Genomic DNA, 22,638 nt, shown 5'->3' on the forward strand with positions numbered 1-22,638 from the left:
AGGGAGAAAGGAAGAAGGAAAGAAGAGAGAGAGAAGAAAGTCTTTGAGGATTGTCAAGAAACTAGTCCTTAGCTCAGCCACTGATTGGAAGGAAGAACACTGTTGAAGAATTGGTAGGTGCAAGTTGTCATCTTGATCATCCTCTGCTAGTTTCCTGGTTCTGAACAAGCTACTTTTAACTCTTCTGTGCTCCAGGTTCTTCCTCAGAAAGTTGGGGCTGCAGGGCCGGGAGTTTGGCCTAGTGGTTAAAGTGCTTGCCTAGCATGCATGAAGACCTGGGTTCGATTCCTCGGTACCACATACATAGAAAAAAGCCGGAAGTGGTGCTGAGGCTCAAGTGGTAGAGCTCTAGCCTTGAGAAAGCCCAAGGACAGTGCTCAGGGCCTGAGCCCAAGCCCAGGACTGGCAAAAAAAAAAAAAAAAGAAAGTTGGAGCTGCAGTAACAGCTTCCCTGAGGTGTTTCCTAAGCATCATACACTTGGGGAAAGGATGAACCTTCTCTGATTTTGCCCAGGATATTTTCTGCTGCATTTCTCTCTCTCCCCCACCCCCCATCCCCTTTCCCCCCATCCCGTCAGTCCTATATACTCAGGCAAGTTTTCTTACTAACTTTACCTGTGGAGGATTTGGTGCTAATGGAATTGGTAATCAGTTATATCTCCCTAATGGTGAATGCTCTGGGTGTATATGGTTGTAGACTGCAGTAGGGACCATATCTAAGTGTGTTTATAATAAGAAAAAAAACTAATGTCTTTTTAATTTATAATTTTTTATTGTAATTAGTAAAAGGGTTACATGATATTTGCCAGATAGAAAGTGCATTAATTCACATACATTGATACCCTTTCACATGTCTTGGTACCCATCACCCTCCCCCCCACCCACTCCCCACCCCCCCACCCACTCCCCACCCCCCAACTAATGTCTTATATTACATTTTCTACTTGAAAAAAAAGTTCTTGTGGTATTTTCTGATCATTGAGGTTTTGGCTAAAACCCTGGTAGAATCTGTGATGGGCAGTTCAAGCGGTTGGAGGCATGACTCAGGTGGTAGAGCACCAGCTAGTGAGTGAAAGTGTCAGATATGAGTTTAACTCCTGGTCTCAGACAAAAAAAAGAGAGAGTAGTTAAAATTACAAAGTAGATTTTTAGCTACCCATAATATATTTGATATTTTCTGAGCTTTGTATATGTGTGTGTACATGCATGCACACACACATGTGCCAGTATCATGTCTTAAACTCAGGGCCTCCCACTCTTGCTCAGCTTGCTTGCTCATGGCTAGTATTCTACCACTTAAGCCACATCGCCAGTCCAGCATTTTTCAGGTTTATTGGAGATAGGCCTTGTCGGACTTTTCTGCCTGAGCTGGCTTTGAACTTCAATACTCCAATGTCAGCCTCCTTCATTAGCCAGGATTAGCATTACAGACTCAAGCCACTGGCACCAGGCAGCCACTTGTGTTTTTGATCTGCATTAATAATCTATTTAAGTATAGCCCAAGAAGTAATTCTAAGAAGTTTACAATTTGGAGAACTGTGTGCAGTTACATCACGAAAGGCATAATTTAGGGCAAGTGGCAATAACCAGTAGGATTTGCCAGAGCTTTACTAATTGTTGTCTGGTCATTCTGCAGGTGAGTGGTTCTCAATTTCTAGGGAAGATACAAGGCAAATTTGATTTCATTTTTACTCCATTGTCATGGTTAAAATGAGCTGTGGGTTTCTCTTCTAGGACTTGAGCAGGAAGGGCTGAAAACAGCAAGATATTTGAAGTGTTTTGTTTCGAATCAAGTCTAAATTACTTATTTCCTTTACTGGCATTGTTTATTTTCTTGCAGACACATTCATTTAAAACATTTTATTTTCAGAATTTTTAAGCCTTTTACATAGTTTCTTTAACTAATATCTGTCAATATTATTCTCAACCCCTGCAGCTTCAAGCCCAAATGCCAGCCTGATTTCCACTTCACCCACAATTGCCAATGTTCCAGCAGCAGCCGCAGTTGCCAGCATCTCAAACCAGGTACTTCAGTCCATCCTGTTTGATATGGTTCATCTGGCTTCTTCTTGCTTTCTCCTTTACATATGTCCTCTGAGAGGCAACCATGATAGTGTAGAACATGGAGGCTGCTCTCATCAGAACAGGACCTCAGGTGGCTTCTTAGGCAGCCACTCATTCTTTGTGCCCTGCTAAGTCCTATCTGCCCCTTACCTAATATGTTTACCTCTTGCCCCACCCCTACTAGAGTGTACATTCCATGAAGAGTAAGGAATTAGTCCTTATTTTGTTCACTTACAAAGCTTAGGCTCTTTCATAGAAACACCATAAATGTTCATAGAATAAGTAATTATTCTTCTTTAACCCACTCATTCTTGTGGGATTTCTTTATGGTCTGTTTTTGGTGGTAATGAGGTGATTCAGGAGTTTGAACTCAGGACCTTGCACTTGTGAGGTCATCTCCATATGACTTGAGTTGGGGTCACACTTACATGGTCTGGTTTGATCACTCAGGGACTAGGGACAGTCCTTGGGCTTTCTCAAGGCTAGTGCTCTACCACTTGAGCCACAGCACCACTTAAAGCTTTTTCGGTAGATGTGGTACTAGCCTGGCATGCTAGGCAAGCACTCTCACTAGGTCATGCCCCCGGCCCAACTGCTCTCTTAACTCTATCCTATTTCCCTAAATTCAGCATATCTAAAACCAGACCTTCCCCCCCCTCCCCCATTATTAGGGCTTGAACTCTGGACCTGGGCACTGTCCCTGAGCTTTTTTGCTCAAAGTTAGCATTCTACAACTTAAGCCACAGCTCTTCTTCTGGTTTGGGTTTTGTTTATTTTGGTAATTAATTAGAGATAAGAGCCTTGCTGACTTTCATGAGTTACATTTATAATAGATGTTCAATGATTATAAAGAATGGTTCTAGTCCACTAGCATCTGCCTATATGTCACTAATGTCAAGTGTCTATTTGTTTTATGTCATGCTTAAGTCTAGCTTTATTAAGGTCCAGTTGACAGAACCTCTGCACAAAGTGTACACATTGTACAATTGGATAAGTTTTAGCATACATGTGCTTGTGAAAGTACTAAAAGCTTCCTTCCAATATTATAGGGAGACCTTAAAGAAAATTTGATTATTCTTAAAAGTAATCACTTTTTTTTTTTTTTTTGGTTGGTCCTAGGACTTGAACTCTTGGCCTAGGGCGCTGTCACTAAGCTCTTCAGCTCAAGGCTACTGCCCTAACCCTGAGCCACAATACCACTTTCATTTTCTGATGGTTAATTGGAGATAAGAATTTTATGGACTTTAGTGCCTGTCCTAGCTGTGAACTGTGAGCCTCAAATCTCAGCCTCCTGAGTAGCTAGGATTAAAGGCGTGAGCCACCACGCCTGGCTAAAAATAATCACTTTTAAAACTTGGAAACTTTGCAGTATATGTGATTTGTTTTTCTTGTTGTTTTATTTGATTTTTGAGATTGGGTCTTGCTTATATCAAGATTGACTTGAACTCACTATGTAGCCCAGGCTAGCCGCCAACTCCTGATCTTTCTGCCCCTGCTTCCTCCTCCAGAGTACTGGGAGTATAGCTCTTTTTTTTTTCTCATGTAAGTTCACTTGTTCTTAGAAGCACTATCATCAGACATCAAGTATAGAAGCTTTAAGCTTAATACTAAGATTGGTGGTAGTATAGGGAACTGATAGCTTTGGAGACAGAATACTGCAGATGTGTGTGTGACTGAACACAGGATCCTTTTCAGTCTTTCCATCATCCCAAGGCAGCTGAGATATGTCTTTTAGATCCAGGTTTCTACAGAATGCATTTTGATAAGCATATGTTCATTGAGTCACTACTACGTAAGTAGATGAGAAATCAAATTCATCTTTTAGGAAATAATCCTTGGTTAGAAGGAAAAGAAACCCTGAGTTGAAATTATGCTTGTTTTTCTAAGAATCTTGTTTTCCTCTCTTATTTCCTTTGGCCTGCAGGACTATCCCACCTATACTATTCTTGGTCAGAATCAGTACCAAACCTGCTACCCCAGCTCTAGCTTTGGCGTTACGGGCCAGACTAACAGTGATGCGGAGAATACCACGTATCAGACAGAGAAGCCTAGTGTCATGGTTCCAGCACCAGCAGCACAGAGACTATCCTCTGGTAAGTACTGCAGCTCAGAAAACTGCATGTCGTTAATGGTGAAGATGATTTTGTTCTGGTAGAAGTCAACATGACCACGCTCTTGGCTTTTTCCTCCAATGTGAAGGCCATTGAAATGCTAGACACAGGCTCTCATGAATCACTAGTGATGGATATCTACTTGATGCTGGAATAGAGAAGTACTAACAATGAAAAGATTGCATTTCTCATCCCTGCCCTCCCTGTATTGGTAATGTGCTTATCACAAGGAGTTTTAGAATATTAGCTTTTTCTTTTTTCTGCCAGTCCTGTAGCAGGGCCTGGCCACTGTCCTTGGACATTTTTTGCTTAAGGGTAGTGCTCTGCCAATTGAGCCACAGTGCTACTTCCAGCTTTTTCTGTGTATGTGGTACCAAGGAATTGAACCCAGGGCTTCGTGCATGCTAGGCAAGCACTCTACTACTAGGTATGCTCCTAGCCCAAATTTGGGCATATTTTTTAAAAGTCAAAGGACTCCAGTCTTAGTCCAGGCATGTTTAAACTTGTTTTTAAACTTTTTCTGCATCTTTAATCCCTTCAAGATTTTTTTTTTTTTTTTTTTTGCTTACCAGTTCTGGGGCTTGAACCTAGGCCCCAAGCACTGTTCTTGGGTATTCTCAAGGCTAGAGCTCTACTACTTGAGACAACACCACTTCTGGCTTTTGGTATATATGTGGTACCCCAAGGAACCAAACCTGTGTCTTCAGGCATGCTAGGCAAGCACTCTTATCACTAGGCCAAACTTCTGGCCTCCTCAAGATTCTGAGGAAACCTATAGTTCTTCTCCACCTGTCCTCCAAAATAATGTACAAAATTAACCTACAATTTAGGGAGTACATAGCTTTGAAATGCTGCAATAAATTATGATGTCCATATTTAAAACTTTTTACATAAAAGCTTTATATACAAATTGACTAAATGTGTACACATCCTTTTTTTTTTTTCTTGTTGGTCCTGGGGCTTGAACTCTGGGCTTATGCATGGTCCCTGAGCTTCTTTTGTGCAATGCTAGCACTCTATCACTTCAGAGCTTCAGCACCACTTTCAGCTCTTTCTGAGTAGATTGGAGATAAGAATCTCACAGAGGGGCTGGGAATTTGGCCTAGTGGTTAAAGTGCTTGCCTCGCATGCATGAAGACCCAGGTTCGATTTCTCGGTACCACATGCATAGAAAAAAGCTGGAAGTGATGCTGAGGCTCAAGTGGTAGAGCTCTAACCTTGAGAAAGTCCAAGGACAGTGCTCAGGCCCTGAGCTCAAGCCCATGACCGGCAAAAAAAAAAAAGAATCTCACAGAGGGGCCTAGAATGTGGCCTAGTATGTGGCCTACTGATAGAATGCTTACCTAGCATTCATGAAGCCCTGGGTTCAATTTCCTTAGTACTACATACTCAGAAAAAGCTGTAAGTAACGCTGTGGCTCAAGTGATAGAGCTCTAGCCTTGAGACGGCCCAGGACTAGCAAAAAAAAAAAAAAAGAAGAAGTCTCACAGACTTTCCTGCCCAGGCTGGCTTCTGACCATGATCCTTAGATCTCAACCTCCTGAGTATCTAGGATTATACACGTGAGCCACTGGCATGTGACTTGCAAGCTTTATGTCTATACTTAATGACAATTTGGTGTTTGAGCCATGTATTGTGGTACATGCCTGTAACCCCTTGCACTCCAGAGACTGATGTGGAATGATCAAGAATCCAAGCTGTCATAAAACTTAAAAAAAAAAAAAAAATATCCCTTTGTGTTTAGTCACTCCAATGTGATATTAGCCACTGCTGATACTCATTGCCTTTTTTTTTTTTTGCCAGTCCTGGGGCATGAACTCAGCCCCTTGGCACTGTCCTTGAGCTTTATCAAGGCTAGAGTTCTACCACCTGAGCCATAGCACCACTTCTGGCTTTTTCTGTGTATGTGGTAGTAAGGAATCGAACCCAGGGCTTTGTGCATGCTAGGCAAGCACTCTACCACTAGGCCACTCCTGGCCCCTCATTGCTATGTTTACATTCCCAGATTGTGAGTTTGCTTTTCCAAACTTTATCCTCCTGCTCTGCTCCTCATAGCCAGTGACTGTTGACAGTATACGCATTAACTTTTCCTTTCTAGGAGACCCCTCCACAGGCCCAGTTTTGGCCCAGAACACACCAACTAAAGATGCTGATGATCAATCGAGGAAAAACATGACTGGCAAAAATCGGGGCAAGAGGAAAGCTGATACTAGCTCTTCCCAGGACAATGAACTGGAAGTAAGGAAAGATACCCATTTGGGTTACCTAGTTTGTTTTTCTTCACTTCTTAAGTTTATCAGACACATGTGTGAAACTCATGGAGAAAATGTGGTTCTGTGTTCTATCACCTTTCACTCCTAAACAAAATAAACTAAAGGTGCCAATGGCTCACGCCTATAATCTTAGCTCCTCAGGAAGCCTGTGATCTGAGGATTATGGTTCAAAGCCAACCCAGGCAGACAAATCTCCATGAGACTTATCCAATTAACCACCCAAAAATTTATTATAGATGTACACTGATTTCATTACAAATTCTAGTACTGGAGAATATATATTATCTCTTTCAGGGGAGGGGGATGGTTTGGTCATGGGACTTGAACTCTGGGCCTGGGCATTGTTCCTGAGCTCTTCAGCTCAAGGCTACCACCCTAACCCTTGAGCCACAGTACCACTTCTGATTTTCTGGTGATTAATTGGAGATAAGAGTCTCACGGACTTTTAGTGCCCAGGCTGGCTTTGAACCACAATCCTCTGATCTCAGCCTCCTGAGTAGCTAGAAATACAGGTGTGAGCCACTGTGCCCAGCTTATATTATCATTTTATATTTTTAATTTTTTATAATAGTTGTAAAAGGAAAAGATTTTTTTTTAATGGGTGCTCTTAGACATGAGCAAATTGAAGCTATGTTTAGAGCTTTCCTTCCCTTTTCTTTTCTTTTTCTTTTTGAGGCTCGTCCTAGGATTTGAACTTAGGACCTAGTTGCTATCCCTGAGCTTTTTCACTCAAGGCTAGTGCTCTATCACTTGAGCCATAGCTCCATATATAGGGGTTTTTGGTGGTTAATTGGAGATAAGAATCTCAGACTTCCTACCCAGGCTGACTTTGCACCATGAACCTCAGTTTGCCGCCTCCTAAGTAGCTAGGATACAGGCATGGGCCACCGACTCCTTTCTTCACCTTTATTTGTGGGGAGAAAACAGAAAAAAAGAAAGAGAAACTAAAATTAGAATTTATTTCTTGGGAGAAACAAAGAGGTACTTGATTTTTACAATTGCATTTAAATATACATAACGTGAAAGTTTATACCGTTTTCCTTGAGTACATTGTCACATAAGTTTTAGGACTTTTTTTTTTTTTGGTGGATCCTGGGGCATGAACTCTGGCATGGGCGCTGTCCCTGAGCTCTTCAGCTCAAGGCTACCGCCCTGCCCTTGAGCCAAGCCCCACTTCCCCTTTTCTAGAGCTGAGTCTCAGGTCCTTTTGTACCTGAGCTGGCTTTGAACCTTGATCCTCAGATCTCAGCTTCCTGAATAGCTAGGATTATAGGCTTGAGCCACCACACCGGCTCATTAAAATATTTTCTTCCTTTCTTTCTCCCCTTGGTGTTGTTGCTGGGGCTTGAACTCAGGGACTTCCACTCCTGCTTGGCTTTTTCCTTCAAGATTTGTATTCTACCACTCCTCTCAAAACATTTTCCAATTTTATTTGTGATTTATTCTTTGGCCTATTGGTTATTTAAGATCGACTTTCAGTCCGTAACAGTGGCTCATGCCTGTAATCCTAGCTACTCTGGAAGCTGAGATCTGAGGATCAAGGTTCAAAGCCAGCCCAGGCACAAAAAGACCTGAGATTCTTATCTCCAATTAACCTCTAGAAAATGGGAAGTTGGGTTTGACTCATGTGGGGCTTGGCTTAAGGGTAGGGTGGTAGCCTTGAGCTGAAGAGCTCCAGGAAACACCTAGGCCCATGAGTAGAGTGGTAGCCCCGGACAAATTCAAGCCCCACAACCCACCAAAAAAAAAAAAAAAAAAGATTGACTTGCAAAAAACCAAAAGCAAACAGACAAAAAAAAAGATTGGGCTGGGAGTTTGGCCTAGTGGTTAAAGTGCTTGCCTAGTACCACATACATAGAAAAGAGCCGGAAGTGGTGCTGAGGCTCAAGTGGTAGAGCTCTAGCCTTGAGAAAGTCCAAGGACAGGGTTCATGCCCTGAGCTCAAGCCCAGGACTGGCAAAAAAAAAAAAAAAAGATTGACTTGCTTACTTTCCACATTTGTGAGTTTTTTAGCGTCTTATTTCATTCTACTTAAAGAATACTCATTACTTTTGGTTTTCTTTCTCAGCGGGTATTTCTGTGGGACCTGGATGAAACCATCATCATCTTCCATTCCCTGCTTACTGGATCCTATGCACAGAAGTATGGAAAGGTAATCTCAGTCTTCTTTCATTGCATCTGTGTTTCTACCAGTGCCCACAAAAATACTAGTTTTTAGAAATTAAAGCCTTATCTTTTAAATGTTTATTTTGTATTTTGCTAGTCCTGGGGCTGTAACTCTGAGCCTATGCACTGTTTGGGGGTGTTTTCAAGGCTAGTGCTCTACCACATAAGCCACAGCACCACTTCTGGCTTTTTCTGTGTATGTGGTACCCAGGAATCAAACTCAAAGCTTTATTATGCTTGCTAGGCAAGCACTCAACCACTAGGCCACAGTTCCAGCCCAAAATTAATGTCTTAAACATTTAAAGTGTCTGTAAGTCTATGAGACAATCCCAGATTCTTTTTTTTTTTTTTTTTTTTTTGCCAGTCCAGGGCTTGAGCTCAGGGCCTGAGCACTGTCCTTGGACTTTCTCAAGGCTAGAGCTCTACCACTTGAGCCTCAGCACCACTTCCGGCTTTTTTCTATGTATGTGGTACCGAGGAATCGAACCCGGGTCTTCGTGCGTGCTAGGCAAGCACTTTAACCACTAGGCCAAACTCCCGGCCCCAATCCCAGATTCTTATTAAAATAAGTATAATTTAAGAACAGTTGCACTCTTGTGGGTCATTGTTGCTTTGGCTTGGACCCAAAATAATTTTGAAATATTTGAAAATCAGACAACTAGTGCTCAGCACCAATTCAAGCAGTTTTCTCTTTAACTCTCTTCTAGGACCCAACAGTAGTGATTGGCTCAGGTTTAACAATGGAAGAAATGATTTTTGAAGTGGCTGATACACATCTGTTTTTCAATGACTTAGAGGTAAGCCTTTTAAATTATTTTTGTGCTTCAGTGAAGTGTGTTGCTCAGAACTGTTTAGAGCCTATGCTTATTATAGGAGACCTGGTTAGACCAGGTAAGGATTGAGAGACTAGTGGCCACGAGTGTGTGAGATCCTGAAGATTGTGTCCCAACTGGATCGCCACAGCCTGGGTGCTGACCTTTACTTTTCTTGGCTCCAAAATTTGTTTTTATTCGCTTATTTGGAAGTGATGTAGCATTAGGAAAAATACCAACCCATCATGCAAAGCATTTATAGATAAACCAATATTCCAATTTATTATGATATTAAGTAACATTAAGGGTTTGGCTTTTGATATATTTCATTGTATTTTAACTATTCTTTTATTTTTCCTTCTTAAAAGTTTGTCCTCTGATTTGTCCTGTTTATAGACCTCTAGTCTGTTCTAACTTGTTTTCATTGGTACTTTGGAGATGAGATCTTGGTGTATCCTAGTCTGGCCTTCAATTCAATTCCTGTGTCAGCTTCCCGACATCTCTATTTTTTTTGTGGGGGGTGCGGGGGGGGGTGGTACCAGTCCTGGAGCATGAACTCAGGGCCTGGGTGCTGTCCCTGACCTTTTGTGTTCAAAGTTAGTGTTCTGCTGCTTGAGCCACTTCTGACTTTTTGATAGTTATAATGAGATAAGAGTCTCACAGACTCAAAGCCTAGGTTGGCTTTGAACCTCAATCCTCAGATCTCAGCCTCCTAAGTAAGATTATAGGTTTGAGCCACCAGTACCCAAGTCTTGGTATATTTTTCACCTGTTTTCTGTGTATAAGTGTTTGATTGCAGAATTGTTTTAAAAGACAGATGTTGCCAGGATCTATTGCTCATTCCTGTAATCCTAGCTACTCAGAAGGCTGAGATCTGAGGATTGCAGTTCAAAGCCAGCCTAAAGACTAAGACTAGGCCAAACTCCCTGCCTTTAATGCTTTATTTATAAAATTCAACTTCACATATTAATGAAGTAAGATAGCTTAATTATTTTTTGGCCCTTTCTGGGGCTTGAACTCAGAGCCTGAGCCCTACCCTTGAGCCAAGCCCCACTTCCTGTTTTTTAGAGGTTAATTGGAGATAAGAGTCAGGTCCTTTTGTGCCCAGGCTGGCTTTGAACCTTGATCCTCAGATCTCAGCCTCCTGAGTAGCTAGGATTACAGGCCTGAGCCACCGCACCCAACTATTATGGTCATTTTGTAGTATGTCATTTTGATGACCACATACTCTTCCTGGGCTAAAATAGTGGTTTTTCTTTTAACAGGAGTGTGACCAAGTACATGTGGAAGATGTGGCTTCTGATGATAATGGCCAGGATTTGAGGTGATAAACACAACAGTGTCATGAACATCTACCTATATTATGCAATATACTTCCTTGGTTCAAAAGAAAGGAAAGATGAAGAAACTTCCAGCCTATTAGAGGAGGCAGGAACTGTTAACCGTGATATAGAGTGTGAGGTGATGGTGGGGAAGAGAGAAGAAACAGTGCTGCCACCATTGGAGAGGGTGTCTCAGTAGAATAGTATGAGGCAGACCTTAAGGATAGTAGCATGGTGGACTGAGCATATATCATTCCCTAGTAAAATATCTGGTTTCTCTTTAGACAGATTTTTTTGCACTAAGAGAAAATGTATTTCCGACTAAGTAGATTATTATTATTATTTAATTTGTTTATTGACAATGGGCTTGAACCCAGAGCCTCACATGTGCAAGGTTGGTGCCCTACCACTTGAACCACATCTCCAACATAGTACTGTTGATTTTGATGTTGTTGTTGCTTGTGGGGCTTTGAATTCAGGGCCTAGGTACTATTCCTGAGCTTACTTTCTCACTCAAGTGGTGCCAGCACTCTACCACTTAGAGCCAAAGCTCCACTTCCAGTATTCTGATAGTAGTTAAGAGTCTCATAGGTTTTACTGCATAGGCTGTCTCATCTCAGCCTCCTGAGTACCTAGGATAATAGATGAGAACCACCAGCACCCAGCACAAGAATATTATTATTATGAGACTTTTGGTCTTTATAGGAAAATGCTAACATAAGGCAGTTTATAATGCATTCTGAACCCGTTTTTTGTTTGTTTTTTTTTTTAAATTTTCTTGCCTATTTTGTATCTTGACAATTAAGTGCAGAATCTCACAATGTCTTGAGCTCTGACTTGTTTGAATCAAGTTGTCTCTCCAGCTTTACTAATTCTTATAAAATATTAAACCTTCCTAACTAATTATATTCATTACCTGCTGTACAACAAATGACCTCCAAAATGAGTAGCTTAAAACAAATATTTCTCATCTCAGTTTCTTTAGGTCAGGAACTCTGAAAGCAGCTTAGCTGGGTAGGTCTCTGGAGTGAAGTCAAGTTGACTGGAGCTCGACTTAAATGGAGGCTGGAGGCAGGACTTCCGCCATCCCCTCACATGTGCCTCAACACATGTGTACCTCTCATTGGGAGTGTCCTCACCTGATAGCTCCAGACACAGCAGTAGAAGCCTACCTACCACTTGAACAAAAGTAGCTCAGGGACAGTGCCCAGCCCTGATCAAGCCCCAGGGCTGGCAAAACAAAAACAAAAACACTTCATGATTCATGATTTTAACTTCCTTCTCTCCTCTCTCCTCAGCAACTATAGTTTTTCCACAGACGGTTTCAGTGGCTCTGGAGGCAGTGGTGGCCATGGTTCCTCTGTGGGCGTTCAGGGAGGTGTGGACTGGATGAGGAAACTGGCTTTCCGCTACCGAAAAGTGAGAGAAATCTATGATAAGCATAAAAGCAACGTGGGTGGTAAGTGCCACAGGACCAGAGGAATTCTCTATTGCCTTCCTGAGTTCATGCTCTCCTCCCAGTGAGTCCTTAGAGAGAGAAGGAACTAATTTTGAGAAAGCCCAAGGACAATGCTTAAGGCCCTGAGTTCAAGTGTCAGGACTGGGGGAAAAAAAAAGGAGGTGGGAGGGAGGAAAAGGAGAAGAGGAAGAAGAAGAGGAGGAGGAAGAAGAGGAAGAAGAAAGTGTCTAGAGGAAGAAGTAGAGCTGTGGCTTAAATGGTAAAACACTAGTCTTGAGCAAAACAACTAAGGGACAACATCCAGGCCCAAAGTTAAAGCTTGCACCAAAACAAAAACAAGAATCTAGAGTCTCAAAACCAAGAGTGTGCCTGGGGTTGGCTCCAAACCATGATTCTCAGATCTCAGCCACCTAAGTAGCTAAGATTACAAGAGGAAGCCACCAGACCTCAGTAACAGATACTCTTTTTTGGTCCGTCTTGGGGTTTGAACTCAGGGCCCTGGCGCTGTCCCAGAGCCCTTTTGCTCAAGGCTAACGCTCTAACATAAAGCTACCATGCCCCTACAGATCATTTTTGGTGAAGAAAGTCAAAATATTTGAGTAGCACTACTTGAAGGTTTCCCCCAAAAGAGAAATTAACTCAGGGACTAAGGTTATTAATAAATTGAATTTGTAAATTGCTTTCTAAATATCAGCAAGTATAATGTTGCCAAATGATACAGTCGTCTTTTATTCCCAAAGGCCTTCTCAGTCCGCAGAGAAAGGAAGCACTGCAGAGATTAAGAGCAGAAATAGAAGTTTTGACCGATTCCTGGTTAGGAACTGCACTAAAATCCTTGCTTCTCATTCAGTCCAGGTATGGCCGTGGTTCTTTGGAATCCCATTCTCTCACAGACATACTTTTTCCTGTCCTGGTCCAGGCTAGGTTTGGGAATAGAAATATGAGATGTTTAAGTGATTCATGGAATATGTAAGAATATGTAGTTAGGTAAGAGGGACGTTTTATGAAAACAGCACACCTTAGTGTTGTAAGAGAATATTTATATGTGAGCCTCCTTTTCTCTCCTCTTCCTTTTTACCCTGAAACTAAACTTAATAACCCATAATCTCTAGCCCAAGAAATAGAGAATCAAAGAAAAAGTGGGCAATTTAAGTACAGAAGCTCTAAGACCCATTCAGCTAACTTGACTCACCCAAGAAGGCAGAAATCAAAAGAAAAATAGTAAGAAGTTAAAGGGACAAATGATAGAAAAGGTGACTCTCCTTAAGATGCACTGTGCATAGACATGTACAACTAATTAGCACTAATTTTTTTTTTAATGACTTCTATAAGAAGGAAGGGGTGGGAGGAGGGAAATGGGGGCAAAAACATGAGAAGGAGTATCAATACGTGAGAAGTAATGTACCCTTCTATCTGGCAAATATAACTGTAATCCCTCTATTAATTACAATTAAAAAAAAAAGGAAAAAAAATGACTAAGAAGATTTCAGCTTGACTCATACTGAAAAATAAATGCAGCCATATTGGTAACAGTCTTCAATTGCTTTCTCCCCCAAAGCAAGAATTCCATGTCTGCAACCTAGTCAGAAGTAAAACTGACCCTGAAGGTAGTATGGAAAAGAGCTTGTGTAATTAATGTGTCTAATGGAATGATTGCTATTATGTGAGAGACCCAGAGAAACTAAATTAGATCTCAGTTAAGGGCTGACTTGTATTTCCATTAGATGGAATATTATTCCCAGTAATAAAGAACTCTGCATTTTTGTTTTCTAAAGTATCAGTGACATGGTTACTGTTACTTGTAAGTCATAACATTGGGACTGAACAATACCAGGCCCTTTGTGCTTCATTTTAGTAACTAGATCCTCAGAGTGGGCTCATTTGACTTTGCCTCTGGTTGATTTGGTTTCACTTTTTTTTTTTTTTTTTTTTGCCAGTCCAGGCCTTGAGCTCAAGGCCTGAGCACTGTCCTTGGTCTTTCTCAAGGCTAGAGCTCTACCACTTGAGCCTCAGCACCACTTCAGGCTTTTTTCTATGTATGTGGTACTGAGGAATTGAACCCGAGTCTTCGTGCATGCTAGGCGAGCACTCTACCACTACGGCAAACTCCCGGCCCTGGTTTCACATTTTTTTTTCTCTTCCTTCTAGAAAGAACTGTGTGAATGTTCTCATCACTACCACCCAGCTGGTTCCAGCCCTGGCCAAGGTTCTCCTGTATGGACTAGGAGAAATATTTCCTATTGAAAACATCTATAGCGCTACCAAAATCGGTATAGTTTCCTTCTTTTTTTTTCCTCCTTCTTCTATTTTTTTGTTGGTAGTGGAGCTTGAACTTAGGGTCTGGGCACTGGTCTTGAGTTTTTTTACTAAAGGCTAGCATTCTACCACTTTGAGCCACACTACCACTTGTGGTTTTCTGGTGGTTAATTGAAGATGAGTCTCATGGACTTTCCTGCCTGGGCTGGCTTTGAGCCTGGATCCTCAGATCTCAGCCTCCTGAGTACTTAGGATTAGAGGTGTGAGCCAGTGGTACCTGGCTCCAAAACCAGTGTGGTTTCTAATTGACTTCTCAATTACAGTAAAACCCTCCTCAGACATGTGTCCTTGCCAGCTCTCCTGTCACACAGTTCTTGGCTGTGCTGTTTGATAGTTCTAATGAGAGAGCAGAAGCTTAGCCGTTATTGCACTTGGTCAGTACTCCCAGGTAGTAACTTACATAAATATACTTCTTTTACTTGAAGTATTTAGAAGAACATATTTCTGACTTAAAAAAAAATCTGGTTTTGCCTCATTTCCAGTTTTGTCTTTTTTCAGAATTTGTAGCGTGATAGAATAAGCACTGCACCACTGGCAAGCCCCGCACTTGGGAGGCAGAGGCAGAAAGAGCTCAGGTTCAGAGCCTGTCAATCTGGACTAGCTATGTAGCTTAGGCCAGCCTGAGCCAAGTAGCATGGCTATATCTGTTTCGTTTTAAATCCCCTATGCATGTTAGGATGGCTACTATTTAAAATAATAATAAACTTTTTGAATAACCAGAAAATAATAAGTGCTGGCAGGGATGTGGAAAAATTGAAACTTTGTGCACATTTGGCAGATTGTAGTAGGTGATTCACAGGGCCCAGGATTCAACCCACAGTGCCGCACATGGCAGTTAGCTGCTCTGGAATAGTGTGATGGGACCTCAAAAGAAAATTAAGAGTACTAGCATCTAATCCACCAATCCCACTTCTGGGTAGATATCCAGAAGAATTGGTTTTCAAATGCTTGAGTTAGATCCTGTTACCCAGAACAGAGTCCCAAAGAGACGTCCATACTCATAGCAGCCTTACCCAAAACAGGCAGGAGGTGAAGAAGCCCAGTGTCTGTCAGTGGATGAAGATGGGATCCATACAATGAACTCAGTCTAAAAAGGAAAGAAATCCTGTCACATGCCACCACACAGATGAACCCTGCATCTCATACCAAGCTAAATAAGACAACACCAAAAAAAAATAAGATCATGCCAGTCATGGTGGCTCACACCTGAAATCCTAGCTACTCAGGCGGCTGAGATCTTAGGATCACAGTTCAAAACCAAAGCCAGCCCAGGCACTAAAGTCCATGAGACTCTTATCTCCAATTTAGGTTTTCTTATCACCAGAAGACGGGAAGTGGTGCTGTGGCTCAAGGGATAGGGCAGTAGCCTTGAGCTGAAGAGCTCATGGATAATGCTCAGGCCCAGAATTCAAGTCCCACGACTGACCAGGGGGGGAAAAAATCATCTGATGCCACTTATGAAAAGCCCCTGGAGTGGTGAAATATATTGAAATGGAAATAGAATGGTGGTTACCAAGATCTGGGACAGGCTTAATTTGGTATAGGACTTTAATTTCCCAAGAAGAAAAAGTTCTAAAGTTCTTTTCTGTAATCATTTCCATAGAAAGTATAAAAGGTTGGAGCAAGACCATTAAGGAGAGTAGATCAGTAAGAAATAGGGCAGAGCGTCTACAGAAGCTGGTAGGAGATCCTGGGGCCTCATACAATGATTTGCTCCTATAAGGTTTTTTGTTTTGTTTTGCTTTGTTTTGTTTTCTTGCCAGTCCTGGACTTGAGCTCAGGGCCTGAGCAATGTCCTTGGGCTTTCTTAAGGCTAGAGTTCTACCACCTGAGCTTCAGTACCACTTCCTGCTTTTTTTCTGTGTATATGGTACTGAGGAATCGAACCTGGGTCTTCAAGCATACTAGGCAAGCACTCTACCACTAGGTCAAACTCCCAGCCCCCATAAATGGCTCTTTCTTTCCTACATGTCTAGCCTGTGGGGTCCTATGACCATCTCCTGGACCAGACACTGTCTATTCTGGTCCTTTTTAATAAAAGGCTTAACTTGGACGCATATAGGTGCCTTCAGTGCTAATATTTTGTAATTAGACAAAGAACATAATAGGACATCACTATTTGTTGAGTTACTTAATATTTGAACTAAATTTTTAGACTAATATGTATTTACCCAGCAACACCAATTAAATGTGCCAGGAGAATTCTATACCTGACTCTGCTATTACAAAATCTTAGCACTGAAGGCACCTATGTACGTCCAAGTTAAGCCTTTTATTAAAAAGGACCAGAATAGACAGTGTCTGGTCCAGGAGATGGTCATAAGACCCCATGGGCTAGACATGTAGGAAAGAAAGAGCCATTTAGGGGCTGGGAGTTTGGCCTAGTGGTTAAAGTGCTTGCCTAGCATGCATGAAGACCCAGGTTCGATTCCTCAGTACCACATACATAGAAAAAGGCTCAAGTGGTAGAGCTCTAGCTTTGAGAAAGTCCAAGGACAGTGCTCAGGCCTGAGCTCAAGCCCAGGACTGGCAAAAAAAAAAAAAAAGAAAGAGCCATTTATAGGGGCCGGGAGTTTGGCCTAGTGGTAGAGTGCTTGCCTAACATACATGAAGACCTGGGTTCGATTCCTCATTTACCACATACATAGAAAAAAGCAGGAAGTAGTGCTCAGGTGGCTCAGGTGGTACAGCTCTAGCCTTGAGAAAGCCCAAGGATGGTGCCTAAGCCCTAAGTTCAAGCAAGGACTGGCAAAAAAAAAAAGAATAAAAAAAAAAGAGCCATATATGTCTAGAGGACTAATGAGCATGCAGGTGGGGGTGCTTGTCAGTTAGGCTGAGTGTCTTTGTACATAATAAATACCACTAGGGAAGTGGCACTGTGGTTCATGAGATAGGGTGGTAGCTGAAGAGCTCAGGGACAACGCCCAGGACCAGAGTTCAAGCCCCAGGACTAAAAAAAAAAAAAAAAAACTACTACTTTCCAGCAAATGGCAGTCGGTCATCTTAGGAAAGCACCCTGGTGCTAAGTCCCAGGATCTGGCAAGAAGAAAGAATGAGATTGGGCTGGGAATGTGGCCTAATGGTAGAGTGCTTGCCTAGCCTTCAGAGTCCCTGGGTTCATTTTCTCAATACCATATACATAGAAAAAGCTAGAAGTGGTGCTGTGGTTCAAGTAGTAGTGTGGTAGCCTTGAGAAATCTCAAGGACAGTGTGCAGGCCCTGAGTTCAAGTCCCAGGACTGGCTTAAAAAAAGAAAAAAGCCAGGTGCAGTGGCTCTCACCTGTAATCCTAGCTTCTCAGGAGGCTAATATCTGAGGATCAAGGTTCAAAGTCAGCCCTGGCACAAAAGAACCTGAGACTTATCTCCAGTTAACCTCTAGAAAATGGGAAGTGGGGCTTGGCTCAAGGGTATGACGGTAGCCTGGTTCAATGCCAGCCCAGGCACTAAAGAATGTCTACCTCCAATTAATCACTAGAAAATGGGAAGCAGAGCTGGGAGTTTGGCCTAGTGGTAGAGTGCTTGCCTAGCATGCAGGAAGACCCAGGTTCGATTCCTCACTACCATATACATAGTAAAAAGCAGAAGTGGTGCTGTGGCTCAAGTGGTGGAGCTCCAGCCTTGAGAAAGTCCAAGGACAGTGCTCAGGCCCTGAGCTCAAGGCCTAAGACTGGCAAGAAAGAAAAAAAAAAATAAAGAAAATGGGAAGTGGGTGAGTGGCTCAAGGGGTAGGGTGGTAGGCTTGAGCTGAAGATCTCAGGGACAGCACCTGGGTCCAGAGTTTGAGCCCCTTGATTCCCCCCCACCACATTTAAAAAAAAAAAAAAAAAGAGGTTAAATAAAGACTCTGCCTAACAGAAGAAGAGCAATAGATATTGATGGTAGCTGGTCACAGGTCACTCACCTACTGAGGAGGCTGAGACCTGAAGATCACAGCTTGAAGCCAGCCAGGAAGAAAAATCTGTAAGACTCTCAACTCCAGTTAATCACTAGAAAATTGGAAGTGGAGCTCAAGTGGTGGAGCGCTAGCCTTGAACAGAAATGCTGGGGAACAGCACCCCGGCCCTGATCAGGTTCAAGCCCCATGACGAACCAAAAACAAAAAACAGAAATGGTGAAGAAACAGCAAGGATATAATTTCCTTTTACTGCAAATAAAGTATCGTTCCCACAGAGATATGTTCAATGCAAGTTTTAGACACTTGAATTTTGATACCCTAGCATGGGTATCTCAGAACCATCTGTGATACTTATGTCACTTATTTCTCAAGGGCAATTTTAATGCTACAGTCTCAGTACAGTAAATGTGGAAATTCCAGATGAGACAATTACTGTATCTATTGGTCAATTCGTTCTGGGCTTTTTTGTGGGGGGGAGGTTCTGTTCTGGAGTTCCCCCTCCCACTCTACTGCCCCATCAGGAAAAAGATATACAAAGCTTGTGCCCAAAACCATTGCTAGAAAATGAGTTATAGGGGCTGGGGTGTAGCTCAATGGCAGAGCACTTGACTAGCAAGTGCAATGTTCTGGGTTCAGTCCCCAGTACCAAAAAAGAAAAGGCAGGGACTGGAAGTTTGGCCTAGTGGTTAAAGTGCTTGCCTAGCATGCATGAAGACTCGGGTTCAATTCCTCAGTACCACATACATAGAAAAAAGCCGGAAGTGGTGCTGAGGCTCAAGTGGTAGAGCTCTAGCCTTGAGAAAGTCCAAGGACAGTGCTCAGGCCCTGAGCTCAAGCCCAGAACTGGCAAAAAAAAAAAAGGCAAAAAAAAAGTTAAAATTATTATAGAAAATGGCTTTTTTCCCACATTTTATTTTGTCATTAATTATTTTATTCAATTTTTCAATTGTTATAAAGGGGATGTATAGAAGAGTTATGGTTAAGTAAGTCAGGTAATAAGTACATTTATTTTTGGACATTGTCACTCTCCCAATTTTTCCCTCCCATCTTCACCCACAACATTTCAACAGTGTCCAGTGAATACAGTGGCATTTGTTTACCCTTTGATATTCTCTCTCCCTCTCTGTCTCTCTGTCTCTGTCTCTCTGTCTCTCCCCCCCTCCCTCTCTCTCTCCCTTTCCCTCTCTGCCAGTCTTGGGGCTTGAACTCGGGGCCTGGGCACTGTCCTTGGGATTTTCTCAAAGCTAGTGTTCCTAATCTTGAGCCACATCATCACTTCCTGGCCTTTTCTATGTATGTGGTACCAAGGAATTGAATCAAGGGCTTCATGCATGCTAGGCAAGCACTCTACAACGAGGTCACATTCTTGGTCTCTTTTTTTCTTTTCCCCCAGAGCTGAGGACCAAACACAGGGCCTTGCACTTACCAGTGCTCTTCCATTGAGCTAAATCCCCGACCCCTAAAACTTTTTTAAATTAAAACTGAAAGTCAGGCATAGTGGCCCACACTTGTAATCCTAGCTACTCAGGACACTGAGATCTGAGGATCAAGGTTCAAAGTCAGCCTCAGCACAAAAGAACCTGAGATTCTTATCTCCAGTTAACCTCTAGAAAATAGAAAGTGGGGCTTGGCTCAAAGGTAGAGCGGTAGCCTTGAGCTAAAGAGCTCAGGGACAGTGCCCAAGCCTAGTTCAAGCCCCATGACCCACAAAAAAAAAGGAAAGAAAGCAAGAAAGAAAGATTGATTTTATATCATCTTTGAAATGTCATGTTCTACAGTCAGGTATTCAAGAAAAAAATCTATATGCAGTCACTCGCACATAAATTTAAGAATATAATTAAAATTAAGCTGAATCTTTGTATGTCATAGATAAATAACCATCTATATAATATATATCAATATATGTCCATGGAATATATATCCTATTATAGACCTATATGTCTATAGATATATTTATATCTCCAGATTCATGTCAGTGACCTGGAATATCTGAGTGTTGAGTCATCACTGTTGTACTGTTTGGATCTGATACCCACATATCACAGAGACCATGCACCTTTTGTTCTTTGGTCTTGGCTTATCTCACTCAACATGATTTGCTCTAGTTCCATCCACTTCCCAGCAAATGCCATAATTTTATCTTGTCTGCTTGCTGTGTATATATGTACCACATGTTTTGTATCCGTTCGTCTGTAGTGGGGCATCTGGGTTGTTCATCTCCTGACTGCTGTGAAGAGTGAGGCGGTGAGCACGGCCATGCAGGTGATGGACACCGTTCTTCATAGCACAATCAGGGCCCCAAGTCCAAAATCTAGCTGCTGGCTTGCTTGTGGCCTCAGGCAAGCCACTAAACCTATGCTGTCCCAATGCCATCTGTAAAGAGGGAAATGGTGGCTGTCTCGTTGATTATTTTGAAAATAAAGTGAGCAGTCCGTAGGAAGGAGGTTTAGAGAAGCATAGGAAGACGGAGGTGCTCGTCACTGCTCGCAAGGCCCATTGCCTCCCATCTGAGTTCCCTCACACCAACATTTGGAGACCTTCACTTGGACTGACGGTTCAAGTAGATTGTCATAATGGCACAAATTCACGTGCTTTGACCAGGCTTATTGGCACCAGTAGGATCTCTGACTCCTCCCCAGCACTTCCTACCAGACGGTACAGTGTGCCACTTGCCGTCTATGCACACGCAGCTGAACTTAGTAACAGTCTGCATCTTTGGTGCTGAAAAACAGTAGGAAAAAAAAACTGCTAATAAGAATTTTCTTCTTACCAGGTAAAGAGAGCTGCTTTGAGAGAATTGTATCACGATTTGGAAAGAAAGTCACATATGTAGTGATTGGAGATGGACGAGATGAAGAAATTGCAGCCAAACAGGTAACTGTGGTGAAGAAAATAGTCTGGGTGCTGTGAGCAATTCAAAACATGGTAAAACAGTTTGTTGTGCAACGCCCATTGTTTGTGAAACGGTAATGTTTTCTTCACTTCCTCTCCCATTTTTCTTTTTCTCTTCTTTCTCTTCCCCCCATCCATCTGTCTGTCTGTCTGTGTCTCCGTCTTCCTCTGCCTCTCTCTGTCTCTCTCTCGCTTTTGCTACAGTTCCTGGGACTTGGAACTTACTGCCCCTTAAGTTTTGTGCTCACAACTAGCATTCTGGCACTTTGAGCCACACCTGCACTTCCAGGCTTCCAGTTTTTTTGGTAGCTAATTGGAGATAGGATTCTTACATGCTTTCCTGCGCAGGCTGGCTTCAAGCTGTGATCCGCAGAACTTAGCCTTCTGGGTAGCTAAGGATTACAGGCAGGATCCTGACCCCCGTTTTTTTTTTTGTTGTTGTTGTTTTCTTTTTCTTTTTGTTGATCATAGGGCTTGAACTAAGCTCTTGCTCAAGGCTAGCTCTCTACCACTTTGAGCCACAGTGCCACTTAAAATTTTCTGGTGATTAATGTGAAAGAAGAGTCTCATGGACTTTCCTGTTCTGATTGCCTTTGAACCACAATCCTCAGATCTCAGCCTTCTGAATAGTCAGGATTACAGGCATGAACCATCAGCTCCTACACCCATATATTTTTTTGTTCATTTGTTTTTTGTTGTTTGGGTCTTGAACTCAGGGCCTGGGCACTATCCCTGAACCTCTTTGTGTTCATGCCTAGCACTCTACCACTTGAGCCATAATGCTGTTCCTAGTTTTTGAGTGGTTAATTGGAGATAAGACTCTTACAAGGATTTTTCTGCTCGGGCTGGCTTCAAATGAGAAAGGTAATTTTCTCCTCGGATGGAATTTTCCCAGTACAATATTAGCCCCTCCTGTAGCTCCTCCTTCCCGCCACTCAAGAACTTCAAAGCATCTTTCCTAGTTACAGGGACTCCGTCATTCATTCTGATGTGGTCTCCGCCTTGGCCTTTATCTGAGACGACCTTCAAGTGCATGAGACATGACTGCAGAAAGCAGTCATTCTTTTCCAGGCTTCAAACGTGTGGGGGGGGGGGGCGGGGGGTGAGTATTGTCAATGGAGAGTTGTTTTTGTAAAGAAAATCCTTCCTGCCTTTGAACCCAGTAAAGTTTATTGTGATGGTAACCCCATCACTATACAGGTCCCAGCTCCGGGTCATCCCTTCTGAATGCAGGAAACAGTTGATGAAGTGGAATTCAAAGTCAAGCAGGTTCATTTAGATGCAGTGACTGTGCCTCTCTGCCACACCTGCTACTCAGGAGGCAGAG

General features: G+C 42.5%; 1 protein-coding gene across 2 annotated transcripts in view; it reads left to right on the plus strand.

Moving 5' to 3' along the window:
* The window catches only part of Eya3 (EYA transcriptional coactivator and phosphatase 3), a 74,108-nt gene that overhangs the window by 46,004 nt on the left and 5,466 nt on the right, over positions 1–22,638 (plus strand). For both annotated transcript variants that reach the window (XM_090335468.1, XM_090335469.1), the window contains 10 exons: positions 1,937–2,025; positions 3,989–4,157; positions 6,274–6,413; positions 8,517–8,600; positions 9,322–9,411; positions 10,692–10,750; positions 12,047–12,207; positions 12,948–13,062; positions 14,356–14,477; positions 21,193–21,293. In XM_090335468.1, coding sequence (XP_090191594.1) covers positions 1,937–2,025; positions 3,989–4,157; positions 6,274–6,413; positions 8,517–8,600; positions 9,322–9,411; positions 10,692–10,750; positions 12,047–12,207; positions 12,948–13,062; positions 14,356–14,477; positions 21,193–21,293 — 1,130 coding nt within the window. The remainder of the gene's footprint in view (positions 1–1,936; positions 2,026–3,988; positions 4,158–6,273; positions 6,414–8,516; positions 8,601–9,321; positions 9,412–10,691; positions 10,751–12,046; positions 12,208–12,947; positions 13,063–14,355; positions 14,478–21,192; positions 21,294–22,638) is intronic.

The sequence above is a fragment of the Megascapheus bottae genome, chromosome 6 (genome assembly GCF_031878675.1).
Source record: "Megascapheus bottae isolate mThoBot1 chromosome 6, mThoBot2.hap1, whole genome shotgun sequence".
NCBI lineage: Eukaryota > Metazoa > Chordata > Mammalia > Rodentia > Geomyidae > Megascapheus > Megascapheus bottae.